This window comes from Maylandia zebra, linkage group LG3 (genome assembly GCF_041146795.1).
Source record: "Maylandia zebra isolate NMK-2024a linkage group LG3, Mzebra_GT3a, whole genome shotgun sequence".
Taxonomy (NCBI): Eukaryota; Metazoa; Chordata; class Actinopteri; order Cichliformes; family Cichlidae; genus Maylandia; species Maylandia zebra.
Window position 1 is genome coordinate 5,326,725 of NC_135169.1, and position 27,664 is coordinate 5,354,388.

A 27,664-nucleotide genomic window follows, 5' to 3' on the forward strand; every position below is an offset into this window, starting at 1 on the left:
CACAAGTGTGGAGAGAGGGGAGCAGTTTTATGTATCAGGCTGTAAACATGTTTATTTCTGCTGTGAAGTTGGACTGCAAAGTCTTAACACTGGAGTTTATAGGGATTGACTCCCCTTAGGAATGACAAGTTAACAAAGGTTAAACTTTGTTTTAAAAGCTTTTAGGATCTAATTTACACATTAATACAGAAATACACAAAAGGGTGAAGAAAATCACAAATATATTTGGGCTTTCCCCTCTTTGGTTCACTTATCAAAATAAGGAACCAAACAACAGAGACGAGTAGCAAACAGTTGATTTAATCATCTGAATCATACAACAATGATGTCATCTTAAAGGTTTAAAATGCAGAACAAGTCAATACAAACTCATGCAAAGCTTCACTGCAATGGCTGAAGAAGAAAAACTGAGAGCAAACAACTCGTAATGAAAGCTCATGCTCGGGCGCTTCAGTGTCCGCCTAACAAAAGCACATCGTTAAAAAACACAGCAGGACTTGGAGAGTACTTTGTCCTCAATGTTGCCCTGAAATAAAATGCTGCACAGATTAAAATATGGAAGAGAAAGGAGCTCCATCTGACCTCTGACCTCATCAGAGGAAGAATAACGTGGGATTTGATCAAATGGAAGCGGCTGTGCTTAAAAGTTCAAAGTACCATTTATAATAATCATTTAAAATCATTTAAAAAAAACACATCTTACTACCTGCATCTGTGTTGCTATCTTACTTAAAGGTTTATCGCTCAACTGGGAGGAGAATCCTGGGGGGACAGTGTTGAGCATCTGGAAGGACATCCAGAATACCTGCTGAGCCTCCTGCCACCACAGCCTGAATTCAGATAGATGGAAGATAAAGGATGGAGGGCCCTTTAAGTCTTATCCAGGTGCCTGATGAGTGAAGCACTCATTGCATTGTTTTAATTGACAGGTGTCGCGCAGTAGAAGACATCGAAACAGGAAGCAGAGAAATTGTGGAGTTTTTTCATAAAGTGATCTGAATCCCTCCACTCCCTTGGTGGCAGTACTTATTGCAAGTTCTACTTCCCCACATCGGACTCTGTGTTCCACAAATCTACTACTTTTTATTCCCTAAACCTGGAGCAGACTTCAAAACTGCCAAATAAATCTAACATGAATACTGATTAACATATATATTAACATGTTCTCTGTTTAGCATCTAATAAACCTGAAAATAAAATTTGATTTTGCTTCTACAATCTGCTTTACATTTTATCAATGTCCATCTTCTGCAAGTGGATACACTAAGAGCCTTTATTGTGAAAGGCAGGAACAGGAAGAAGCCCTTTTTGCACATGTGAAGAATAAATGAAGCTTCTGGTTTAGATCAGGCAGCAACAACCAGATCTCTAAGGTACTTAAGGTAAACAATAAACAAGCTGTTTAATTCTCTGATTTCTGATCAGATCTTCTCACTAAAACAGAAAAATCAGCATCTGACTGAGGTCAGAGGTCAGGGTAGGGGAAAGCTTCCGTCGCCTGGGGGGTGGGATTATTAAGACTCGACCTCACAGTCTGTGCAGAACTCACACTCGCACATTCACTCACAGGAACAGTTCATGCTGTAATAAATAAAAACATCCAGAGCATCTATAAAGTCCAACGCTAGAATATATATATGTATATATGTTTCTATATGTGGCTGTGTTTAAATATATTTATAAGTAGCTTTGATAGAATCATGTACATTTCAAAAGAAGCAGAGCTCCATTCAAAAGTGCCGCAGCTGAAATCAAACATTCACACGTCCCTTCGATCCCTCATATAAAAAAACCCCCAAAATGACAAACAGCAGTGAATTATGGGACAAAAAACAAAAGAACAACACTTGTATGTGGGCTCACTGTGCCCTGAGCTGTGCCTCCCAGGAGGCAGCTTTCTCAGTGTGCTTCCTTGTGAAACCAAAGCGCTCTTCCTTAACTTCACGTCTCTGACTCATCTGCTGCTGATTGTTATGGAAAGGAAAAATCAAACTGCAGACCTGTTGGAAGCAGCGCCCGATAGAGGATGAATTTCAATCTGGCAGTGTGAGGAAGGTTTTTATTCACCGCACTGAAAATAATCAATAAATAAATATAAAGGTAAACAAATGCAGTGCGGTCAATATTAACAGGGATCCTCAGCAATTAATCTGAGGATTGTTTTTTTTCTGTTTTTACTAAAAAAAAGCTTGATTTGTTTTATTACAAAAACAGTTCATTTTTTTCTGTCAGTGAACTCACTGATCAGATCAATTCCTGATATCATCTTCAGTTTGTAAATATAGACTGAAAGCTCTGATTGTCCTGTCAGATGAGGAGTAAGAAAAGACCGCCAGAATCTCACTACAAGACACTGCTCAGGGCAAAGAAGCGAGCCCACGGAGGCTGAGCTGCTTACGAACGGAGCGCTTCAAGCTGCAGACAGACAGCTACATTCAACAGGAGAGAAGACATAGATCGATAGATAGATAGATCAGTAGATAGATAGAGTTGGCGTGGGGTAAGGCATCTCTCCGTCACTGTCCTTCTCTCCATCTGTCGTTTCCTCGTTTGGTTTTTCTCTTTGTATACATCAAACTAAACCTGCTGAACTTTCTCGTTCCCGCCGTCATCCCTCTCCCCGCTGGAGGAGAGGAAAAAAGGTTGAAATGGTTTAGGTGGTCAGTCCTCTCCTCTCCAGCTCCCTCGTCTGTTTCAGCTCTTTGATCCTGTAAAAATATATTTAAAACTCAATTCGAGCTGGCAGAAAAAATATCATTATAATTTTAAAATTCCTCCTGTTACCTGTGTCTGCAGCGCCGCAGAAACCTCATGATCTTGCGGGCTGCCTGGTCCTGTTTCTTTGTCAGAAACGACCCCCTTAATGACAACGAGAAAAGAAAAAATCTGTCATCAGTGTGTGTCTCTAAACCTCACAACTTAAGAGATCTAACTCAAACGAAACCCTTATCTTAAAGTTTAAATTGGGCCCTCTGTGGTCACTTTGATCAATTATTCTCTGCTCTCCGGCTCTTTACCCAGGTGCTCTGAACAGCAGATATTCAACCTCTGCTAAGAACTACACACCACAGACAAGCTACAGACCCATTTTGAAACTTCCCATCATTACAGAAATATTAAAACAAGTCACAAGTAAGTAAGGCACTTGAGACACATAATATTCTTGATAACTTTCAGTCAGGTTTCAGGAAGTTACACTCCACAGGAACAGCTCTCCTTAAAGTCACAAATGACCTTCTGATGGCAGCGGATACGGGTTACTGCAAGGCTTTCAACTCACACTCAAAGTCTCACATATCACTCCACTGTTAGTTGCAATGGCTTGCTGCAAGGCTTGTGGTTAGCTACAGATATCAGTTTAAAATCCTCACTCTTACTTTTATGGCCTTAAAAATGCATCACACAAAAACAACATAACTTAAGTTCCCTGTAAAGCACTTTGTAGCACATTCTCTTCTTAAAAAGTGCTACATTAATAAATGGGACTTACTTAAAAATGAGGAACTAAATCTGTGTTTCGATGCAGAGGCTTATTTAAAGAGAACTTTTACATTAAGCTTCATTGTTGACATGAAGGCAGCACAGCAACTGATCTTTTCGAGAAAAACTTGAGGGAACAAGTGATTATATTTAGAGAAGATTTTGAAAGTTATTTTCTTGTGTGAAACAAGTTAACAACATATGTCCAGATGTTCAACACATCGGTGAATATCCCAAAGGAGCAAGTTATTATCATGATGGGACAAATGATCTTGTTGTGGGAAAACAAATTATTTTTCTGCAGACGACAGAAAGAAGACAGCAGCTTGTTCCCTCAAGTTTTTATCCTGAGGGAACAAATGACCTTTTTGGAGGAAAAAGTTATCTTGACTGAACAAGTTATTAACCTGTTTTAAAGAATGATTTATTTAAGGGCTAAGTTGTATTTCTTGAAGGAACAAATTCATATTCAGAAGGAACAAGGAGAAACTCGTTTATTGTGTTGAGAGAACAAATTTTTATCTTGTGGGAAAAGATAAAAATTTCCTTGTTTTCTTGAGGGAACAATTTGTAATCAGAATGAAACTTTTTTTCCTTTTAGGAAACTATTATACTTAAGAGTATGGAAGAAGACACCGTCTTAACCTGTCATTGCTACATTATTTTTGTGGGCAGAAATGAATCTTGTTTCCATGCGATCAGACCAGGTTTATTAGCTTGTTTCAGGAGTGATAAGGTCTTACTTGATCTTGGAGTTGTGGGAGGCGGTGCCTCTTGGTGCCTGTTTGAGCCGCTCATACTCCTTGTAGCTGCGGTAGTACTGCTGGATGAGGACGGCGGCCCGCCGGCTCTGCTGGAAACGCTTCTGCTCGTAGTACGACCTGAACTTGGACTGGATCAAGATGGCTGCCTGGGTCATCTTCTTATAGAGAGCGTACTGAGGGGGCAAACGGAGTGTTAGAGTTCGTACAGAAGAAACAGTGTTTAGAGAAACTGACGGGGAGATGATCCATCATCTGTTTTCTGTTTGATGTCGTCACTCCGGTGAACCTCAAATACCGTACCTCAGTTCAGGACTCTTTATAAATCTGACTTCTTTTTGTTTTTCTCAGTGCTGTCAGCATCAGCTCGCTAACGGAGATTTGCCGCATTAATGCGGTTATGGCGTTAACATCATTTTAACGCGATTAACGCTGACAGCACTCGTTTGGTTTTCCATTTCGCCCATTTAACCTCTGAGCAGAGTTTAACAATGTTTTTTAAGATGTTCATGTTGGGCATAAACTTAATCTCAGTTTTACTTTCACAGTAATAGTAAAAGTTTATCCTGCTATGAACTCAATATCTCGATGAACATAACTTGCTGGGACTATCTTACATTGCTTTTGCCACTAAAAGAGAAGGGAACATATTTGCTGTTTTACGCTGTCAAAGGTGATAATTTTTATTTTTCTTTGTCACTTGACAATAAAGTTGTTATCTTTGAGTATTTTATTGCTGCACAGTGAAGCCCTACTTTAACAATTTTATGTAATTTTTCAGGTTTGGGCCTCTCTGTTCCAGCTCGAATGAAAACTGGATCTAAAATAAAGTGACATCATGAGCTCGAGGTAGTACGGATACATTACTGCGGTCGTTAAACAGTGAGCCACACACCAACACACACACAGGGCGATGTACTGACTACACATCACTACGTCTACTGTCAGCCATATTACCTTCAGAGCTATCCATGTTAGCTAGCCAGAGAAAGAGAGAGAGAGAGATGGTAAAGAGACATGGCAGGTTAGTTTAGTGTTAGTGAAGCTCGAGACAAACTCAAACAGCTCAGCACACACACACCTGTTTGTACTTCCGGTAGCATCTCTGGATGACGGCCGCAGCCATGTCCTGCTGCTCCTTTAACCTCCGACCCTGAAAATAAAGAAAAAATACTAAGATTCCTGGGAATAAACTGCCAAACCAAACCTAGATGACAGCAGATGGATGGTATGAAAGAGTGACCTCTGAAGTTTAAGGATGTATTTCCTCTGGTATGCTTATCTGACTGCAGACATCCTGCATATATGAGGTGGATGTTTGAGATACTGAGGGCATTTCTTTCTTTGTTAGCAGACACAAATTTGATAAAGAGCAGTGGAGAATACAGAAAGACATTTTTGGTGCTGAATGGGTCCAAATGCTTTGTTAACAGTTCAGCCCTTGTTAAAAAACCTTTGGAGAATTAGACTAGGATGACCAAATTCAGCTGGGGGAGAAGGAAGTGAATGATCGGACTAGATTACGGGACTGAACTGTGTTCTTGGACACACAGACTAAACTTAGAGGTGGATTACGGCTCGCCCTGCACTAGAAGGAAACCTTTATCCCTAATATTGCTCGCTCCCTCACTTCCCATAACGCCATGTGCACCTTGTATCTCCTGAAGGCGTTCTGGATGATTCTAGCGGCCTCGTAAAGCTCCCTCTGCTCGCCGTCTGTCAGCGTCAGCAGGGCGAAATCTCGCTCCATCTTTCCATTGGCTGAGGCGTTGAGGAATTCTGCCCATGCTGCAGAAGAGGGAGGGCGGAGCCTCTGGAGGGCTAAAGCGCTGAGTGGTGAGGGGGGGCACACGCGCCTGCAAGCACATGTGCACACTTCTCATGACAACGTTTGGTTCTAATGGTTACACTTTTCTGGCATCTTTTGGGGCGGGGCTTACCTGGGCGGGGAGTGTGCGTGGGTGTCGACCGTTTCCAGGTATGTAGCCAGCCAGGTGTCCTGTATGGCCGGGTTGTCCCACCTTTCTCGGAGCGGTGACTCCGCCCCCCTGGGGAAATCCTCCTGTTTGATTCGCTCTGGGGTTGCCTCGATGATTTGCTCTGCTAGCGTTGCCATGTCAACCTGTTGTGTGGGGATGGTAACCATAGCAACAGTGAATTTTTTTTCATTAAATACATTTAAAAAAATGAGTCTGGTCTAAACTAAGGGACTATATTTTGGTACCTGCAGCACCTCCTCCTCCAGATACGCCTCTTCCTCGCCTTCGTTCTCGGCATTCTCACTGTAGCTCAGCAGCTGCTCTTCCAGTGTGGCGTGCGACCGCCGCCTGCTCGCCGTGTGCATGTAAGACTGAGCGTGACTGGCAGAGACGCTCTCATAGTCCATGAGGTGAAGGGGGGAGTCTCTGGAACCACCAGGGTTCAAACCTGCAAGATCGAAATTGACGATCAGTGACCTCATCAGGTACGTCAGCGAATTACAAATAAATGAACGCTAATGCTACCTGTGCTGAAAGTGGTGTTTGTCTCCTCCCCCCACATGGACTCCAGAGGGAGGGAGGAGGGGGAGGGAGGGGAGACAGATAGTGAGGAAGAGGAGGAAGGAGACGAAGGGGAAGAGGGCGATGTCTCCATGGGGGCGGGGCCACTGGAGTAAGCAGAGCTGGGGGAGGGTGAGGAGGGGTCACTGGGGGAGGGGAGACTGCTGGAGGAGCTCAGACCTGTTGGGAAGAGTGCATACTGTTACAGCCAATCACAGAGATGGATTCAGGCCACATGATGGGCAACAGGTGTAAGCAGTACCTGTATCTGGGCTGGTGGAGAGAGGGGACAGTGGTGGCTGTGGTGTGTGCGTGTCTGCTGGAGGCGTGTGCACGTCTCTGGACACCACGTTAGCGAGCGTGCGCTGCATGTGCAGCTCCTCCAGCGCCGTGGCGAGGCGAGTGTGTCCTCGGGAGCGAGCAACGGCAAGAGGCAAGCGTCCCAGAGAATCAGGGATGCCCAGAGCCAGACTGTTCCAGCTGTAGAGGAGCTCTGCCGCCCTCTGATGGCCCAGCGCACATGCCCACATCTGGAATACATGTGACACGTGAGGGAAGCAGCAACCAGATGTTGGCATGACAACTCTGACACTTCCATTTATGAGGATGGAAGATGGTCTCTATCCAAAAAGTGAATAGATTTGCTTTAATTCATGTATTGATTAAGGATTGCTCTTCAACATTTGTTGAAAACTAAAGTCACTCTTTTAGTGTTGAAGTTGTCTTTTACATTCCTCATATGGCGCTCACTGCGTTACTGCTGGACAATGAAAGTTGACCTTTAGTTGCAACTCAGTTAGCAATACGACAGCAAGTAACACAACAGGATGCAAGCTGCTCTTTAGGGATCAAACTTGGTGTTTTAAGGCAGAAGTTCCTCTTCTTGGTACAAATTTGAAATATTGAACAATGAACTTTGACCCCGTTGGCCACTGATGTTTGTGTGTGTATATTTACCAGCGGCGTGCAGGAGAAGTGGTCGACATTCAGAGGATCGACTTCCTGTTCCAGGTCCAGACTGTCGCTGTTTACATTCCTGTGAACAGCAACAACAATGTCAACAAAGCAAAAACAACAGCAGTAACAGGAAAATGTGTGTGTGTGTGTTTACCTCCAGTGTATGAGTGTGTGGATCAGGTGTGTGTATCCCTGTGCAGCAGCCAGGTGGAGCAGCGTCATGCCACGGTGACGAACGGAGTGATGAAGCCTCTCTCCTCCTCCCCCTGACCACCGACCGCCCCTCATCATCCGCTCGCACACTCCCACAATCCTCCTTTCGAACCACTGAGAGGACTGACACACACACACACACACACACACACAGATCAGACAGCTTAATGTCAGCTTTGCCCTTTTTAACCTGCTCTGACCTCACCTGCTACCTGACTTCACAGGGTCATGTGACACTTTAGACCAATCACAGGGGAGCTCCTTTAGCTTGATAACTGATAGTTTATAAATCACCTCCTTCTCCTCCAGCTGGTAGGAAACATTACATTCATACCCTCCTCCCTCCCCTCCAGTTTTCCCTGCGACTCACCCAGGCATGCACACCTCCCCCTCCCCTCTCTGTGAGGACAAGCGCGGCTAAAAATGACTGAAGGCAGAAAGGGAGAGAGAGAGAGTCTCTGTGATCCACCCAGCTGTCAGTCATCCATCAGGCTCTCGGACAGCTGCAGCACCAACACCATGCTAACACCGCGCTAACCGCACGCTAACCCGCGCAGTAAATAAACTCTGCGGTCTCCAGTTTACGCGCAACATTTTTATTTTAATTCAAAGTGACGTTTCCAGGCTGATTGATTACGTTCGCTCAGGTCAGCAATCAAAGACTCTAGGTCTGCAAAAGTGCCGCGATCGAGCTAAAACACTGGGTCTCTTTCTGACGCTCCTGGAGGATAAGTTACTCTGACTCATTCTATGAAAGGTTTAAGGAAAAATAAATGCCTTTAAGTTGCTAGAGTTGCTTTTAAAGTTGTTCTTTTGGTATGGAAGCTGCCCTTGAATTTCATCTTTAAGGCATCGCTCTTTAACTTTATACAGATATTATTTGCGTAATATATTTTGTTTTTGAAGGATTCAAGTTGCCGCTGAAGTTGAGTGTTGTTCTTCACAAGCCACCCTTAGTTTCTGTAGTCCGAGAAAGTACTGACGGTGCTCTTTAAGCAATAAAGGATTAGTGTTAAAGGATGACTTTAATCCAGTTCCAGTTTAATCCACTTTAAGCCTGTTAACTTTAATTTGCTCTTTAAGGACTGAAGTTAGTTTCAAAGCAGCTGTTTGAGCTGAGTTGTTGTTAAAGGTTTAAAGCTGCTCTTTCATTTGTTCCTCATGGAATAAAGTTGCTTTTTAAGCAAAAAAAGTGACTGTTAGGAATAAAAGCTGATCATTAAGCGATAAAGTTGCTGTTAAAGCTTAAAGGATTAAGGGTTTTGTTAATGTTTCAAAGTTACCCTTTGGATGAAAGTTGCTCTTTAAGTTACTCTTTAGGCATTAAAGCTCCTGTTAAAGGCTTAAAGCTGCGCTTTATGTTGCTCGTTAGGAGTTTAGGTTGCTGGTGAATCTCCTTTAGCACAGTTCAGTGTAGATTAGTTGCTGTGTCCAGCTGCTCAGACAATGTGATTTTTAATTTTCTCGATCAGTGGAAAAAGCCAGCAGAGTTCAATCCAAGTGGCACCATGCTGACGCCTGAGGGTTGACACACACAAACATCTGTGTGTGCACAGCTGACTGACAGATGTGCACAGCTGCGTAACAGCCCGGGCACGAGAGAGTTAACGGGGCCTCCCTGAGCAGCTCTTCTTTCTCAAGACAACAGCAGATTGTTTCAGTTAAGGTCAAGTGTCTCTCTGTCACAGCGAGGCTATTTTAACTCGACCGCGGCGTCTGCCAAATTCCCATGACATCAGAGGGAGGGCGAGGGGGCGGAGGGAGGTTCAGCAGAGGTCACACCGTTTGTTCTTCACAGGATCCAGCTGTACGCGCTCGCCGCGAGGCCTCTGCTGCAGTTTGATCAGTTTAGAGGAGGATCCATCCAAGTTTCAGTCTTAGTGAATTTCAAATTAAAAGTTCAGCTGAACTGTTACTGCTCTCAGAATCGAGCTTCATTTGTCATCTTTTACTCTGTGAAGTAACTTTTCAGTTACTTCGTGGTGGTTTTGATTGTTGTTGTTTAGCTCCAGGCTCCAGGTTGCTACTTTGAATGACCTGAGTGTGGGCACCAAATGAAAGATGTGAAAATAACGACTTTTAATTTTATTTTTTTTGACGAACAGACGGCATCACAAGACTGAATTGTTACTTACAGTTCAGTTTTACAGCTTTCTTACAAAGACATCATCCATACCTTACACTATAAAGGTGGCTGTTGTTGTGATTTGGTGCTAGATAAACAAAAATTGTCGCTGTTAGTTATCCATTAACATGCACTCCATTTCCTCTGCTGTTAATTTTAATCATGGCTTCCTCAGGGCTCTGTCCTTGGCCCACTTTTGTTTTCTATATATATATATATATATATATATGATTTCTCCCAGCCAGACCACTCTTAGCTGTGATACCGCCCACTGCAGCTCTATGTCCCCCTGTCAGCCTCGACAGTTTGCTCACCTGCGTCAGTGATAGCAGACGCTGGGTGCTAAACACTTTCTAAGAGCTCAGCGATGATAAACACGGCGTCCGCTCTGACCTACAGTCAGCTCAGTTCATGGAACAAACATAAGAAGCTGTGTTAAAGTGTTCATCTTGGTTCTCTTTGTTTAAAATGTGCTCAGAATTGGATCATTGTCATCTGCTAATGCTTTGCACAACGTCACAAGTGCATTTAATTTTTCCCGCCATGATTATCGTGCTCCTCTCTACGCCACCATCAGAGCTCCCTTCACCGATATTATTAATAACTGTAAAGCACTGGATGGCTTTGTTCTGAAGTTCATTAAGAACCTCTTAACTCTCGGTGAATGTGAGTAAACAAAGATCAGCAGGCGTTTACATTCAGAGCTCAGTCCACCCACTGAGATCAAAACCTCTTTACTGACATTTTAATCTCTTCTTAAAAGAGTATTTGTTGACATGCTTTGAGAGGAGTGAACACACGGAGACAGAAATCCAACACAATCGTGACTTATTGTAGGTAAGCAGCGCTTTCAGGAAAGTTTGGTATGAAGTGACTTCAAATGGTGTTCAGATGGAGAACAGCAGTCTCACCTGTTCGTGGTCCTCTGGTGGAGGAGGAGGGGGCGTGGCCAGCTGGCTGCCGTGCTGCTGTTGATTTTGCCGTTGTTGCTGCTGTTGGTTGTTGTCGCGGGCCATCTCCACCATCCTGCGCTCCATCTGCTCCAGCCGCTCGAGAATGGACATCCTGAACTGATTATCTGCAGGAAGAGAACACGGAGGGTGAAACCCTGTCATCCATCGTCTATAGTTACTGACGCAGCGCTGCGGGGTGATTTTTTGTAGGGCGTTAGCATGGCGAAACAAAACTTTACAATATTTATAGGTTTATTTCTGAAAGGTCGTCTCCACTAACAGACGTCACTTATTCCTGAAGCGTAAACTGCACAGGGTTGCTACTAACAGGGCTGCTGAGTGAGAAAACTCCCTGGGTCCTACACTTCCCATGATGCACCGGTATCGAGGGTTATCTCTGGTAAACTGCTGCAGATTCAACAGCAGAAGGACAAACCGTCAATCATCGGAGTCCTGAAGCTCAGAAAACTGTGTGTGTGTTGACAGCTCTAACCATGAGGCTGCTCCTAAATAACTTTTTAAAGAGCACCTCTTTATCACTCACACACACGCGCACACACACACACAGACACACACACACACACAGTGTCTCACATGGAAACTATCTGACTGACTTCAATCGCTCAGCCGCCTGGCACACCGAGTGTGTGTGAAGGAAATAAAAGCAGAGTCCCTAATATAGCCTGTGACCTGGACCCCCCCCAAACACACACACTCTTACACACAGGGGACTCCCTGCTTTCTAACAGCTGCTGTGATTATTTTACCCGTTTCTCTGGATCGACCTTCGTCTGCTAACGAACAAAAACATCTACAAAGAGACACAAACTCAAAGAAAACGACGTCTGATTCGGACTCCTTCAGCCGGGGCGGCGGCCACGGGGACCTGAACGTGGTGACGGCTTTGAAAGTCTAAAAAAACAGTGCCGAGTTTAAAATCCAAACAGAAATGATGAGATGATCAATGCTTAAGGAAGAAGCAATGATTCAGATTCTCTCCTCAGAGAATGACAGACAGCACATTAAAGTTAACATTTTCTAGGTTTAAGGTCAAAAATAATTACACGTTACGCGTCGCACAACGTGAGAGATGTGGCTTCAGTTTTAAAACCTTTAACAGTTACTTCCACCTGCAGCTCTCATGTTTGTTCCTGTTATTAAACACCTAATCAATACAAGTTTACAGAAAGAAAATTACCTCTCTGATGACTGTGGGTGGTTGCCGTGGTTATGTGGCAACCATGTAACCATGACAACCATCACATTTAAAAAAAAAAAAAAACCCACACACACTCTCTTAGGTTGGTCCTACCGGCACCATCCTGCTGCCGAGTGTCCATCGTCTGTCTGTGGGCGTCTGATTTCAGGTGAGGAGCATGCTGGGTACGCTGTGATGTCACAGGACAAGTCTACACGGGATCCTTATGTGTGCAGCAACGCACAAAGACACGCATGCCATGAGGAGGCAGACTGAGCGGCGGTACGAGGATCAGAGAGAGAGAGAGAGCAGGCAGGACGTCCAAACACTGCAGAAAGGCATGCTGGGAAACCCACAAAGAGGGAAGGGGAGGGGCGGGGAGGGGAGGCTGATAGAGTGTCTCCACTGACTGTGTGACATTCCTGAATGTGAGACGGAAACCCTCGACAGACAGACAGCTGAGGCCAGACAGCTGCCCTCTCACTCTGACCACAACAACCAACCGAGCTGAAAACAAGATGCTGCAGTTCCACTAATGTCCACCAGAGGCCCCCCAAGTGTGTAAGTGTTAAAAAGTCCAACTTCACAGCAGAAATCAGCATGTCTCTGTGTCAGAAAAACAGGAGTACACATTTAACAGCCTTTAAATGTCTGACCTGAAGTATTTTAAACAAAAATCTGAGTTTTCCTGGATGCAGGAACCGACAGATCACAGAGAAAAACAAAACTCAGAATGGAGTTCCACAAGGCTCTATTACTGATCCTCTGCTTATTATTCAGATTATATCATCTTGTTTGTTTGCTTCTACAAATGTACAGAGGGTGTTTTTTTTTAAATATGCCACGTGTTAAAGTTATGATAATTCATTATTAGGGGCGTGATCTCTGACAGGTTGCTGTAGCTGCTAGCTGTCTGCTAGGCCTCGCATCAGCTAATTGGAAACCTGTACCTGGCCTCTAGAACTTGTGCTGTGGGATCCTTTTTTTTTTTAAATCCAATAATCTGACAAATAATATGACTGCTGTGTGGTTAAATGTACTGCCCAAGAATTCTAAGCTCTAATTTCAATGAGTGCAATTCAAAGACTTTATTTAAATGTTACTCAGTGCTGATTTAGGATGGATCTGATTTTAAGGCAACTAGTATTAGCTGACATCCTGGTCACTTCTGGCTCAATAAAAATTAGACTATTGCAGTCAGCTGCATCAACGTAACATGCAGTTATACCTTTAGGAGGTGGACGCCAGCGTACAGCGGTGAGTGCAGCGTTAATTAATACAAACAAAAACGACTGTGGCTCAGGGGGTTGGGAATCGCATCTGTAACCGGAAGGTCGCCGGTTCAATCCCTGGGCTCTCTGTCCTGGTCGTTGTGTCCTTGGGCAAGACACTTCACCTACTGCCTACTGGTGATGGCCAGAGGGGCCGATGGCGCGATAAGGCAGCCTCGCTTCTGTCAGTCTGCCCCAGGGCAGCTGTGGCTACAACTGTAGCTTGCCTCCACCAGTGTATGAATGTGAGAGTGAATGAATAGTGATGTTGTAAAGCGCTTTGGGTGCCTTGAAAAGCGCTATATAAATCCAATCCATTATTATTATTATAATAAGCAACTGTCACTGATGAAAGACTTCCTAATAGGAAGTATCCCTATACTGCCACAAGGTTTCAGCAGCAGACAGATGTGAGGACTGTAAATGAATTTAGGAATAAATATTAGAATATCTGGGAGGAGGCCCAGGGCAGACTCAGGACACGCTGGTGAGATTATATCTCTCGGCTGGCCTGGGAACGCCTTGGTGTTCCCCCGGATAAGCTGGGGAGAGGGAGGTCTGGGCTTCTCTGCTTAGGCTGCTGCCTCTGCGACCCGGACAAAACAAAATCTTTGCCATACGCAAAGTTACAGAAAAAAAGACCAAGTTAAAATAAAAGTTCACTGTATGATGATAAATAATGACAATGACTAAAGTGAAGGTAGAGACTGGTCTGAATCAGCTGTTGGACTCTGCTGCCCTCTTGTGGACGAGCAGCTGAAGCCCAAACTGACTCTAGCAGAGCAGCTCAGAGTATCACCTACTCGTCTGATCAATATCCCGATCACTGAACAGTAGTTGCTCCACTGTAAACCTTCTAACTACACTTCATATTCATACAGCACTTTGGCCTTTAAATGCTTTCAAACCATCAACATTCTGATTAACAGGCAATTTGTTCCTGACCGCATGAGTCAAACATGAACTCAGGAACACGTTAGACGAATGTGTAAACCACTACAGTACAGAGGCACCGAACCCAAAATGCTGATACAATTTATTTAAAACTTCTACTACTACTAGTTTTTTTCTACTACCTCATTTTCCATCCAAGAACAAACTACATATTCAGACAGACGTCCGTACAGTCCTCCAAAGAACCAACTGGAGGGAGTGTAATGGTGATGACACCATGTGTGCAGGGAGGATGTGATTGCTTAACAAATTGGACGCTCTTTATATATTGGAACAGTTTCCATTGCGGTATAAGGACCACCAACAACAAAAATACTGTAGTCCACAGACTGGTTGGTCCTCACATCTTTAACACTTTGGCTGGTTTCGCCTCATAAGTAAGATTAAGGAGGTGAACCTCTGATGGGACACTTCGCCTGGTGGATAATCTTCTAGAATACTTCCAGATACTTGACTTCTGTTTGCTTTTTGTCCTTCTGTGTTGGTTTCTGTGGGTTTGTGGCTGTTCTTCACGATCATAAGAACAAACTGGGATTTTGGAACATCCTAAACTGAGTGAAAGTTTGGTTCTGAGGTTGGAGTGAGCTTTGAAGAAGTGTATCTGACCTCTGAACCGCTTGTGTGGTAGAGTTTACTTGACTGAACTGACTTTTCGATGTTTTGTAGGCTTGGTTTTGATTGGTTGATTTCACTGATACAGACTGCCTTGTGTTGGGGTTGTCATGTAATGCCTGAGATTCAAACATATCAAGCATCATCTGTTTTTTGTTTTTTGGCAGTACAAAATCTGAAATATCAGGATCTCTAAATTCTCTTTCAGCCCACTTCCACGTTAATTATTTGCCATGTGTAGGTGGCGACATAGAGAGGGAAATCTGACCGTCTAGTGAGAGCCAGTCGAGCTGAGAGCTGGGCAGAGAGCTGGCGTTCCTCGCTCTGTACTCGAACAGGACCGAAGACGAAACCGAACCTCCAGACTCCAGGACCTGCAGACAGACCAGGCCGGCCTCATGGGCTGAAAGACAGGAGATGGGAGAGTCTGTCAGGTCACACGCGCCATTTCAATCAGCATAGTCAGGCTGGAAGAGGAAAATCTGTGTGTACCAGGACAGTAGCAGCGCAGCACCCCTGGCTGGATCAGCGAGGCGGGGACGGTGCTCTGATCGAACACGCATGAATACCGACCCGACGGCTCGCTCCACGGCCCTGTTATCAGCACCTTTACTCCGCCCTGCAGAGGACACGACGATGACTGATGAGTCATCACTTTAACACCTTTACATACATGTATTTAAATACAAAATATTTATTATGTATTTAATAACACACAGTTAGTTTATCCTTTTATACTGTGTGACGTGAGGATGACACATCTGTAATTCTGACAATAAGTTTTTCAACCTCTTGCCTGACATTTGACTCTGCGCAACACTTCGTCTCCAAAGACAGAACAATCGACGTGTTTACTGATCAAAGTACACAAGAAGAAGTTCGTTATTAAAGATGAGGATGTTAAAAGTTTGCTACCCCTGTTAGTAGAAGCACCCGTGGTACGATTTCAAAATCCTACATCACTTCGTTGTTGAATTATCGCGTTCACAAACTTGGGTGCCCACATCACCAACTCAGCAGGGCGACGACAATCTGTTTGATTACATCCTGCAAAAATTTCCATCTTTTTTGTCGCGTCGAATCTTGGATAAATTGAAAGTTGTGTTCCCTCCATCACATACAGGGTTTTTTGCAACCCATAGAGTTTGCATTTAGAAAAAAAAAAAACACACACACAACATCGATGAAAAAAATATTAAAAATTAATATTTTATTACAATTATCTACGCATAATTTTTCTGAGAGACCTTACCTTTCACTATGAGCAAAATACACCTGTCGGGACATAATCATCTGAGCTCCTCGCACCACCAAACCCAGCATACTGACCCCCTTCAATTCATCACATTTCTCTTGAGTCTCCCTCTTAGAAATATTTAATTAAGCCTCTGGGTCCAGGGTATAACTGGCCGTTTTTGACTACTTTTGATTTTACCTCTATATTTCACCTTTAAAAACTATTTATCTTGCCTTGTCTGGTATCACTATTTTCAGCACAACCTCAAATATCTGAAATTGGAGTTATTTTTTCATTTTTACACACTATAGTATCACAATTGATCTAAATTCAGACAAAAAAATGTTAAATCCGAGTAGAAGCGTTTCCACTGGAATCTGCCTTTGGTGGCTTTTGTGGAGCAAATGTGACATTCAGCAGTATAACTGACACACAAAACACAACACACTAACTACAGCCTCCAAACACTAAACGTCACTAATGTCTCGAATATGAAAACTCACTCTCTCTCTTTCTTCCACTCGCCCGCTTTCCGTCGCCATTTTTTAATCGTAACTGGTTTTACGCGGCCTATCGACACAATTTAAAATCTATAGTTTGAAGTCCTCCCTTTCTACCCAATTTGAAATGGAGACTCTGGGTCACTGCATCTTGTAGCTGTGTCGTCTTAAATTGGTCATGTTGTGCCAGCTTTCCCTCAGTTAGAAAGAACGAAACAAAAAACATTTTTCAATTGAGAGACGAGTAAGAACACAAAGAAATCATCATGCCACGAGGGAGCCTTGACTTCCTGAGCTCGCTCTCTGGGGGCGGCTTATGATGTGCGATTTGTACTTCTGTGATAAATGTACGACGTGGCCTGTACAAATGTCCAACACCACAAGAAGCAGCAGGAGGGTCTGACCATAGTGAACAGGCCAATCCCAGTCGGCTGCATCGATGCATCATGTCGTTTTATGGACATCAGGTTCAATCTTCTGACTTTTACCCAGTTAAATCAATAAAACCTCACTGACGATAAATAATAACAATGACGACAGTGAAGGTAGAGACTGATCTGAATCAGCTGCTGGACTCTGCTGCCCTCTTGTGGACAAGCAGCTGAACTCCACCCTGCCTGTGAAAGAAGCTCAGAGCATCAATCACTGACTCGTCTGATCAATGTCCCGATCACTGGACTCCACTTCCTTCACTGTAAACTTTCTGACTGATTTTCTATTGACTGATTGCTCGACTGTGAAGCGGATTTATTGGCGACTGATTACCTCGGGGTACGACCACTCCGGGGAGAAGTCTGTGATGGAAGCGAGGCGTGTGGAGGAGGCGGGCAGCGGGTGAGGAAAAGGGAGAAAGGAGGAGGAAGGGGAGGGCTGGGGAGGAACGACGTAGCGGACTCCTGCCGGAAACACGGCAGGGCTTGGCACGGCGGAGACGGCAGCGCAATGAGCCGCAACAGGATTGGCCTCCTCTGTCATGAGGTCAGAGATGAGGTCAGGAAACTGACTGTCAAAGGAGATGTCAAGCTCCTCCCCTCCCCGCTCGCAGGGCTCCGCCTCCTCCTCCAGCTGAGTGTTCATGCAGGTGTCCTCAGAGTCGGAACCCCGCCTGCTCTCCTCTTTCACCTGGATAGCAGTATCCATGGCAACAGCAGCAGGTGTGGAGTCCATGTTAGCGTCACTGTTGGCAAATATTGAAGACTGCTGCTGCAGCAACAAGGGCTGACGGGATGTCTGAGCGGGGGTTGGGGCCTCAGGTATACACAGGTGATTGGAGTGTTGCCCGGGGTTTAACGGATGCTGATGCTCGCCAGCCTGTCGGTAAGTCTGATTGGCCGGCTGGCAGGCCTGGGTCGCCGCACTCTGACACACCAGGAGCAGGGAGGCAGAACTGCTAATGGTCTGTTGCCGTGGTGCCAAGCTGGAGGAGGCATGGTTTGTCTGGAAGGCACAGAAATAAAAAGGGTGTTGATGTAGGAGGAGGGTCACAAGCTTCTGCTACAGGAAATAGTCCCCCACTAAAAGACACTTTTTAAAAAGAAATAGATCGAGCACATCCTCACCTGCAGGAGAGCGAGTTTAGAGGGAGGAGCACTTCCTTCATCATCATCATCTTCCCCCCTCCTGTCCTTCACCTCTTCTTCTGCATCCTCCCTCACTGCCTCAGACTCCCCCAGAGCTCCGAGCTCCAAGCAGAGCGGCAGCAGGGGCGGGGCCACAGTGGACGTGGGAGACAGTGATAGGGAGAGGGAGGGGGGCATTGTAGACTGAACTTGGGGAGAAGAGGAGGAGGAGGAAGGAGAGGCAGAAAGAGGGAGGACTGAGTCTCTCCTGTCCACTTCACAGGAAGATGAGAGGGAGGACAGTGAGGAAGGAGGGGAAACAGAGGATGGAGGGGTGGAGGTGGGGGACAGGGAGAGAGCGAGGGAGGGGGGAGAGAAGGGGGAGGAGGTGGTGCACATGACAGAGGTGGGGGTGGACGAGGAGGAGGGAGGAGGAACAGGGCCGCCGTACGTCTGGCCTTGTTTGGGGGAGTTGAGGAACGAGTCAGGATCAAAGGCAGGGGGAAGGGATGGGGGAGGCGGCGGCGGGGGTGAGGGGGAGGAGGGGGGAGAGGGGGGGGAGACAGCGGCAGCAGGAGGTGGTGGGGAGCAGAGGGAGGTGGATGTGTTGGAGGAAGACGGGGTTAAGAGAAGGCCTCCAATAACCGGGGAGGGCAGAAGAGTGAGTGAGAGGGTGGTCACGCCTGGTGCCTGCACAGGAGGCGGGGGGAGGGAAGGGGGGGCAGGTGAGGAGGAGGAAGTTGGAGGGGAAGGGGAGGTGGGCTTGATGCCTGGGGGAGGGAGGGCCGGGGAAAGCAGCAACTGCCCAGAGCCGGTGAATGACAGGCTCCTCCGCAAACCCGCCTCCTCCGCTCTCGCCACGCCGCCCCCTCCTCCCTCTCCTGTTATGGCAGCAGTCGCCATGACAATGACTGCGTTCTGTGGCAGTGCCACCGTCGTCAGGTTGCCATGGCGGTCTCCGTAGAAACCGTTACCGTTGTTACTCATGGTGACAGCAGCTCGGTGGGATTGAGGCGGGGAGGAGGAGGAGCTGTGGGAAACAAACAGGACTAATCGATCAATCAGGAAACGAGCTCATGATCAATACCCTCTGACAACTTTCTGGCACAAATTGTTCATGAATTTCACAATCAGTGAGTCCATATGTGTTCTCTGCAGAGTCAGTGTGAATCTGAGGCAGAGCTGCTTTAAAATAAAACGCTTTTCTCTCAGGATCAAACAGTTCAAAAGGACAATAACGAGAATTACAGATCCTCCAACAAAGCCCATTTTTTAACTATTTTAATTGAAGTGCTTTATGGCTTTTTCTTTGCTCGTGAAATTCAGTTTAGTAGTTTTTGGGCTATCTCGCTTAAAATGAACCACCAAACCAAAAGGACTCGAGCAGGAACGTTCACAGTTCGACCGATAACTTCCCTTTTTCCTGTGCGGATGACTTACGTGGACGAGGGGCAGGGAGATGAGACCGGGCTGGTCTGAGCCTGAAGGTGAGGCAGTTTGGCTTCTCCTCCCGCTCCTCCTCTCCCCACCTCCCCCAGCTCAGAGGACACCGGCGAGGCGGATGGCCTACAGGAAGAGGGCGGGAGTTTCGGGGAGATGATGCGATGCTTGGTGCTGTTACATCGGTGGGGAATGTTCACTCCGGATGACACTGTGCTCAGAGATAAACAGGGCTGGGCGGTTAGTTTCACTCTGTGATGTCATAGCGATGTCACAGTGAAGGTGTTCAGGGCTCACCCTGGGCAGTGTTACACAGGCAGGTGTGTGTGCGCGGCTGTGGTTTGGTTCTTTGTCGGTCCAGGATTTGCTGAACCAACTCCTCAATACTGAAATCTCCCGCACCAACTGAACACTTCATACTGTGGACTGAAACGCAGTAAAACTACACATTAGTACTACAAAACATACACACTCTGCATCCACACAATGTGGCAAACACATGCAGTTAGGTGTTCGTGCATACACATGGGCCTCAGCTGGCTCAGCAGGTCGTCTCGGCTCCAGCGCACGCTGTCATGGCGGTCGGCCACCGCGCAAAGCAGTGGACTGCATTTCCCAGAATCCTCCAGGGATGGCACGTTCAGGTAGTGGACCAGCACGATGTCTGGGTTCTGTCGCACAGAAACACACTGATTAATACTATTTTAGGTCTATATTTTCTATTATTTTGTGTCTGCATGTATGTGCACGTGTCTGCATGTATGTGCACATGTCTGCATGTATGTGCACGTGTCTGCATGTATGTGCATGTGTCTGCATGGGAAAGTACTGCTAACTGAGGCTGCAAGTGTGTACACTTACTATAGCCTGCAGTTGATGTCTTAGTTCTGATACGCAGTTTTAGGGACCCTCTCACTCTGCTCGTGCTTACCTGCAGCCTCGTAACTAAACTGGCGACTAAACTCAGGAATTCAAGTAATAAATAATAAAACAAATAATAAATCTAGGATCAAACACTGGTAAATAAACTTGGAAACTAACACCAGGAACTAAATACAACAACTAAACTTGGGAACTAAACTCTGGTCTGAAGTCAGGAGCCAAATCCCAGGTAACTAAACTTAGACATGAAACATGGAAATAAGTCTGGGACTAAACGCTGGAACTAAATGTGTAGTTTGGGAACTAAACTTTCTAACTAACTGGAAAACAAGCTGTAACCACTTGGGAACCAAAAGTTCAGTTTGGGAACTACAAACCATGGTCTTAAGGTAAGAACTAAATCACTGGGAACTAAATTTTACAACTAAATTTGGAACGAAACAAGTTTGGTAACAGGTTGGAACTAATACTAGATTAAACTTTGTAACTAAATTACAGATTGGGAACTAAACTCTGAGTAAGGAACTAAACCCCAGGAGACACTAAAATTTGAAAACGATGGAAAAACATGGAACTAAACTCTGAGCTAAACTCAGTACCATAACTGGTGAACCAGTCTGAGACTAAATCCTAAACTTTACTTTTAAATTAAAAACAGTAAATAAATTTGGGAACTAAACTCAAAGAATAAACTGCATCTATCAATAAACTAGGGAACTCAACATCATACTTCAGGAGTAAAGTCAAGCTCTGAACTTTGTCAGTGGAAACACCAACATTTAATCTCAGTGTTGCTTAATCTTAATGATGTTTAAGCCTGCAGTCGCTCACACACTGCAGTAAATAAAAGGAACCCGTAAACAAGCTGAGGAGAACTTCTTTCTATATGGTTCCTTGTAAGCGCTGAATCAACACCACTTGGAAAACTGGCTGCAAACCAGTGGCAGCGTGGTGTGTGTTAATGTGTGTGTGACGGGGTGTTTATTCTGACCTGCAGCAGCCAGTAGCATCGTCTGTGGAATGTTGGCACGATGGAGGAATGGACGTAGCAACCATACAGGCACTGAAACCCAGAGACCAGCACAGTTTAGCAGGGGTCAGCCTCAACACTCGCTAATAGAACAGCACGATCCTTTCAAAATAAGAGCAGACGCTGTGTCGCTGCTGCAGCCTGGACTAACTGACTGATCTAAAACAGGATGTGGACACGAGCTTCGTCTTTATTCATAGAGATAATGTTCAGGGCAGCAAATGCATCTTATTTCCTCCCACAATAATCTCACAAACAGTATTCCTTCTGCTGTGCTGTGACACTGTGCGTCCTGCAGGGGGAGCAGCTGTGCTCAGGTGTGTGTGTGCACGTGCTGCAGACCTCCATGCCCTGGACCTTCAGCTTCATGTGGTCTTCTCTCGTCGTCTTTCCATCCTTCCTTTTCTTCCAGCAGTATCCGTCCTTTCTGTACTTCACCTTCTTCCTGTTGTACAGGATGATGCTGCCGTTCTTCGGCCTGACACACAAACCGATCAATCAATCAATAAAATCCAACAGGAGAGAGGCCCTCAGCTGTTTGTGTATGACAGGTGTGCTCTGGGTCTGTACCTGGTTTTGAGGGTGCAGGAGAGCCACTCGTCATGTCTGTCGAAGGATATCAGGTAGGAAGCGATTTCCTGCAGAAACAAAGACGATTTACATGATTTCAAATCACACGTAGAGCTCAGAGTGAACTGCTCGTAAAAACAGCGTTACAGTCGACATACAGGATGAAACGTTTTCTGCTGACGCTCAAGAAAACGTTTTCTGTCATATCGTTTCGTGACCCCGAAAACTTCAGGCTTTCAATGTCCCAGTAAAACATCGGACTGAGCAGCAGTTAGTTGTTAGTTAGAACGACCAGAATATCCGAGTTATAATTATGTAAAATAAAACAATCAGCCACATCTGTGACGCTGACGCCAAATCTTCCTTTCAAACTCAGAAAACCCCACAGATCGTGACGGCGGGAACTGTCAACTGTAACGGGCTCATCAGGTTTAGACAGTGTGGCGTGTGCAGACTGAATAAATAACGGGACTTCTTGAGTTTCTGTTTCATATTTATCAGAGCAGAAACACTCAGAGCAGCGAGGCCTGTGCAGGTTTTAGTTCCTCAAACTGACGGTTTCTGCCTCACATTTAAAGAACGGCCCCTCTGCTATTGTTACCATTGTATTGACGTGCATGTCCGACCTGATGCAGTCACCTACGCTCACAGTGGGTGGAGGCCCAAGGGCTCTCTGACTGTCTTTCTGGGGCAGGGAGGGTTGCGGGGAAAGTCGCAAGTAAACACCAGTTTTAAAGGGATCGCACCTCTGAGCCTGCCCCGAAAGTCCTCACTTAAAAGTGATGATAACAGCAGTGATGGAGGACACGAACGTGGGTAATAGAACAGCTTACCTTTAACGTTTGAAACTCTGCTTTCATTCTTAACCTGCTTCTCTGATCCTACCTCGGTCTGTTGTTCTAAACAGTGATAATGATAATATCCTCCGTGTGATGTCACTTCCTGCCTCCACCGGTTGCGTCAAACAGGAAACGAGAATCACACGAGAACTCACCTCGTTAGTGTTCCACCTGAGCCGCTCATTAGGCAGGCTGGACGAGCGAGGGAGACACTCGAGCAGCTTGTTGGGAAGAAACACCTTCCTCTGTCCTTTGTTCTCTGCACACACACACACACACACACACACACACACACACACACACACACACACACACACACACACACAGTTAGTGGTTCTGCTGGTTCTGATGCGGACAAACACCTCAAATTCTCATCATCATCACCCTCAGTGAGAGAGGACACGATTAGAAATGAGTCCATCACAGGGACAGCTCAGTCAGAGAGGCTGAGAAGGTCTGAGCATGTGCAGAGGAGAGTGGAGGATGAAGGTGGAGCTGCCAGGCAGGAGGAACAGAGGAAGAGCTCAGAGGAGGTTCAAGGATGAAGGAGGACATGCAGAGCGTTGGTGTAACAGAGGAGCATGCTGGGATAGGAAGAGGTGGAGGTAGATGATGCGATGTGGAAGAAGCACCGATCAAAGGCCCGAATCCTGAACATTAATCTCTGAATATCTCAGGATCTCAGCAAAGACGGCGGAAAACAGTCACATTTTAGGTAAAAACAAACAAACACTTTTTTAGAGGTTTTTACAGGATATGACATGAAGGACAAAATGACCCAGGACTGATGAACAGACAAACAAAGTGTCAGACAGTGGACACGTTCCACCAATCGCAGCTGGGCAGAGCCAGCGTTTCACTCACAACTGAGACTAAAAATAGACGCGTCTGAGTTGGCAACGTGTGCAACCTCAGTTTGACCACAGCGAGCAGCAAAAAGCCGCCGAACTCAGGTGTAGCTGGGCGCGGGGGTCCGTGTGGATGACTGCGTGCCAAAGTTCAACGAGTTAAAGGTATGAAAATGTCCTGTCAGGGGCTTCATGCACCATCACTGGCTTTACAATATAAACAAGTTCAATTAGAGACTTAACCGTTTTTCCAGCCTGCCTCCATCTTTCTTTCTTTTTCTTTTGTACTTTATTATTTTGCTAATCTTGACCCACAAACTCTCAGGTCTAACAGAGGAGCCGAGCTTGAAGATCTCACAAACCCCACCCCTCCTCCACCAGTAAAGATACACGGGGACCCACTATATCTCTGATGTACTGCAGGAAACTGGGACACTTGTTCCGATATATGTTACCGAAGCACCCAGGAGCTCATTCATTTCATCGAGAGGAAAAAGTCAGACTGTCACTGAGTCTAAAAGTAGGAAAGCATTCAGAAACACTGAAACAGAGTTTAGTAGATGAGGTCACTGAGTCAGAGCAGCACTGACTTCTTCTGTTTGGTTTACTGAGACACAGCTGACACAACAGAGCTCTACAGCAGCAAGCATCATCAGACCACAGTGAGTCTGCAGGGCGTTATCTGACTGAAGCATCTCCATGTCACTGGTAGCTGAAACAGATTACACACGATGAAATCCTACACGACGTACCGCTGTGAGCTGCAGTCAAACTTTGGTAAAGACTTAAAACAGGTAAAATTAAACAGCTGCAGACGCCTCGGCAACCAAAGCGTCTCTAATGTTCCCTCAGAGGAGCTTCCTAACATCTGCCCTCCAGCAGGTTCATCCTTTGATTTCATCAGATTAATATGTCTGCACTCTTGTTTTCATACCGTCCTGTAGTACAGGACCTGCGATGAGCCTTTCACTGAGTCATTTCATACGCGAACAGAGCAGAAAAACCACAGAACACCAACAAAACGGCTTCTTACTGTCCACCTCCCTTATTTACAGCTTTCCATCAGAGAGCAAAGGTCACAGGGGGCGCCATTACATCGTCATAGCAACACTAACACTGCTAGTGTTAGTGTTGCTAACACTAGCAACACTAACATTAATTAAACAAAAATAAATCTTTTAACCGACTAATGACGTTTTTTCTTTCAGCTAGTTGAAAAAACCCAAAACAAACATCTAGCCGTTGCTCTGAAGAGAACGGCTAGATGTTTGTTATTATTATTAAAAAAAACTACATATTAATATACATATAATAATAATTATTACAAATTGTATAATATCTAAACATTTTAAAATGAATTAAAACATGAATAAACGCTATGAAATGATTTTGTTTAATCATGATTTAATTTTTTTAACAATTTTTTTTACATAAAGTTAAAATGATCAAGTAAACTAAACAGTAAATATATAAAAACAAAATGAAAGTAATACAACACGAAAATGAAATTTAAACAATATCTAAAGAGCTAATGTGGACAACAAGCTTGAAAAAGTATCCAACTTATATTAATAATAATAAATAAAAAATGTTAAACTTGAAATATTTGTTTTTTATAATTATTTTTTCATTTTTTCACTTCAATAAAAATAAACCTTTTTAGAACAGATTTGAAGGAAAGGGGTAGAAGTAAAAGTAATATAGCATAATTTATAACTACTACTAACAATAATAGTAATAAAATATCAGTAATAAAATAAAATTCGTTTATTTGAAATAAAACTAGGTCCAGTAATATTAAAATATACAGTTCAGTAATAATATACCCGAGATAGAACCAAAAACCCTAATAATACAAAACCGGTTAAATAAATAAGAATAAACACACGTTATCTTACATTTATTTAATAGTTTTATATAAAAAAAAAGATAAATAACAACAAATATCAAAGCGAAAACAGACACAATAACAAAGAAAGAGCATAAATAATAAAAGAAGGACAGCGAAGTTTAAGAGGCGGTCCAGCTGGACAAACAGTCACAAACAAATACACGAGAAGACAGAAAGAGCTAAAACACTTCAACTGCAAGAAGAAGTGACATATTGATCCTCTGACTCACAATGAAAGACACAACCAGCTACACCGACAGTAAGACACACAGCACCAAACACAGCAGCTCGTGAGGCCTGGCAGGAAATCAGAAATCCGTTAAAGAAGAACTCATTGATCTGATGGACACACAAACGCGACACCATGCAGTCACTGTCTGTGTGCAGGTGGATGGGACTGACCTGTCTCCGGGGAAACCATCTCCTTGTTGCTCATGGTGACGAGTCCATGTAGGATGAGTCTCACACAAGGCAAGGCGGCCTGCACTGCCCCGCTACACACACACAGAACAGGTCATCAGTGTGATCAATGACAAACAAGAGCTGCAAACACACACATCTGATATCTGAACTGGCCAGCTGCACACAAACACACAGACAGCCACGCACTTCTTCAATAGCTCCCTGTTGCCTAGCAACAGCTGAATTTGCACCCACTTTACATGGAGAGCGTGTAAAGTGGGTGTGTGTTGGGATAGGAGTGTGTTTGTGTGTGTTTAGTTACATAACAACAGCTTCACGGTGTGAGTGTGTGATGATTAACCCACAGAATGACTTCTTTGATTAATTCGTGAATAAAACCCAAACATCACCTGCTGTCTCACACACACACACACACACACACACACACACACAGAAAACATGCCAGCTGTCACTTGATCGATATCTGATTTAGCTCTAATCATCAAGACGCTCACTGAGGCAGGTTCACAGATAACAGATGACGCTGAGCCTCTTGTGTAGAGGATCCATCCTCCTCCCACACAGGCTCGGTCTCCACAGGCCGGGCTCAGACCCCGGATTCTCATGGGTGCTATGGCCGCCTCGCAGAGCACAGCACCCCGCCCGCGGGAGCTCAGCTGCAGCTGGCTGGTCAAAGCTAACGTTTCACGCCTTTGCGTTAACAATTAGCACAGTTACCCAGACAACAACAGGTTTTAACGCAGCGCTGCATTTATTCAAGCCCTCATGATCTACACTCGGAGGGGAACTCAGATGCGAGTGCGGATGTTTGGGTGTTAGCTGCTCTGCTAGCCGTCTAACTCCACCGGCGGAGCTCGGCTAGCTGCTGGTAACAGGCTCGCCTCCGCGGTGATTAAAGCAGTCCCGGAGCCCAGCTGCAGGGCTTCACCTGCCGGTCACAGCACGCTACACCGAGCCAGCCAGCGGTGGCTCCTTTCCAGATATACCGTATAAAACAGAGCGAGCTAGTCGAGAGCAGCACAGAGTTCGGAGGTAAAACAATCTGTTTAAAGCTCCTTTACCTTCCGCCTTCAGCACAGCCGCCATCTTCTCTGGCTATGACGTCACTGCGCAGAAACGTCTGGCGGGAGGGAGGACTAGTTTTTTTTCTGTTTATTACTAGCACATTGTAAAAATACAATACTAAATTCTTTCTTGTGTTAATTTAATTGTACTTATGAAAAACGTAAAGGAATATGCAGTTGCATCCTCTGATTACACTTTAAAGGTTTTATTTATCTGGAAGGAATATTCCAGAGTTTGTGTGTGTTATAATGTGTCATTTTGTTATCTGGCTCTTTTTCTCAATTTTTGTATTTTTTGTGCACATGTCGCTTTTGAC

The 27,664-nt window shown here is 45.0% G+C and overlaps 1 protein-coding gene across 2 annotated transcripts; it reads right to left on the minus strand.

Moving 5' to 3' along the window:
- Positions 1-284: 284 nt before the first annotated feature.
- Positions 285-27,390, minus strand: camta2 (calmodulin binding transcription activator 2). Of its 2 annotated transcripts, XM_014411535.3 has the most exons (26): positions 27,345-27,390; positions 26,263-26,354; positions 23,277-23,380; positions 22,283-22,350; positions 22,055-22,190; positions 21,674-21,745; positions 20,324-20,471; positions 20,098-20,226; positions 19,801-20,011; positions 18,361-19,390; positions 17,567-18,238; positions 15,557-15,683; positions 15,333-15,467; positions 10,988-11,154; positions 7,893-8,074; positions 7,739-7,817; positions 7,044-7,311; positions 6,746-6,961; positions 6,466-6,668; positions 6,182-6,363; positions 5,893-6,097; positions 5,323-5,394; positions 5,199-5,219; positions 4,224-4,417; positions 2,785-2,859; positions 285-2,708 (listed from the first exon to the last, which is right to left on the minus strand). In XM_014411535.3, exons 2-26 carry the CDS (start codon positions 26,294-26,296, stop codon positions 2,654-2,656), a joined length of 4,785 nt encoding a protein of 1,594 aa, XP_014267021.3. In that variant the 5' UTR covers positions 26,297-26,354; positions 27,345-27,390; the 3' UTR covers positions 285-2,653. The 2 variants fall into 2 exon arrangements, with proteins under 2 accessions (XP_014267021.3, XP_014267022.3); XM_014411536.3 differs by lacking the exon at positions 5,199-5,219.
- Positions 27,391-27,664: the final 274 nt, after the last annotated feature.

Excerpts from the sequence above, each read along its gene's own strand:
- camta2 (XM_014411535.3), bottom strand. The coding sequence starts at position 26,296 with ATGAGCAACAAGGAGATGGTTTCCCCGGAGACAG. Across the intron at positions 11,155-15,332 it reads CGACTGGCTCTCACTAGACG|ATAATCAGTTCAGGATGTCC; the intron begins GTCAGATTTCCC and ends CTCTTCCTGCAG. Across the intron at positions 8,075-10,987 it reads CACCAGAGGACCACGAACAG|TCCTCTCAGTGGTTCGAAAG; the intron begins GTGAGACTGCTG and ends TGTGTGTGTCAG.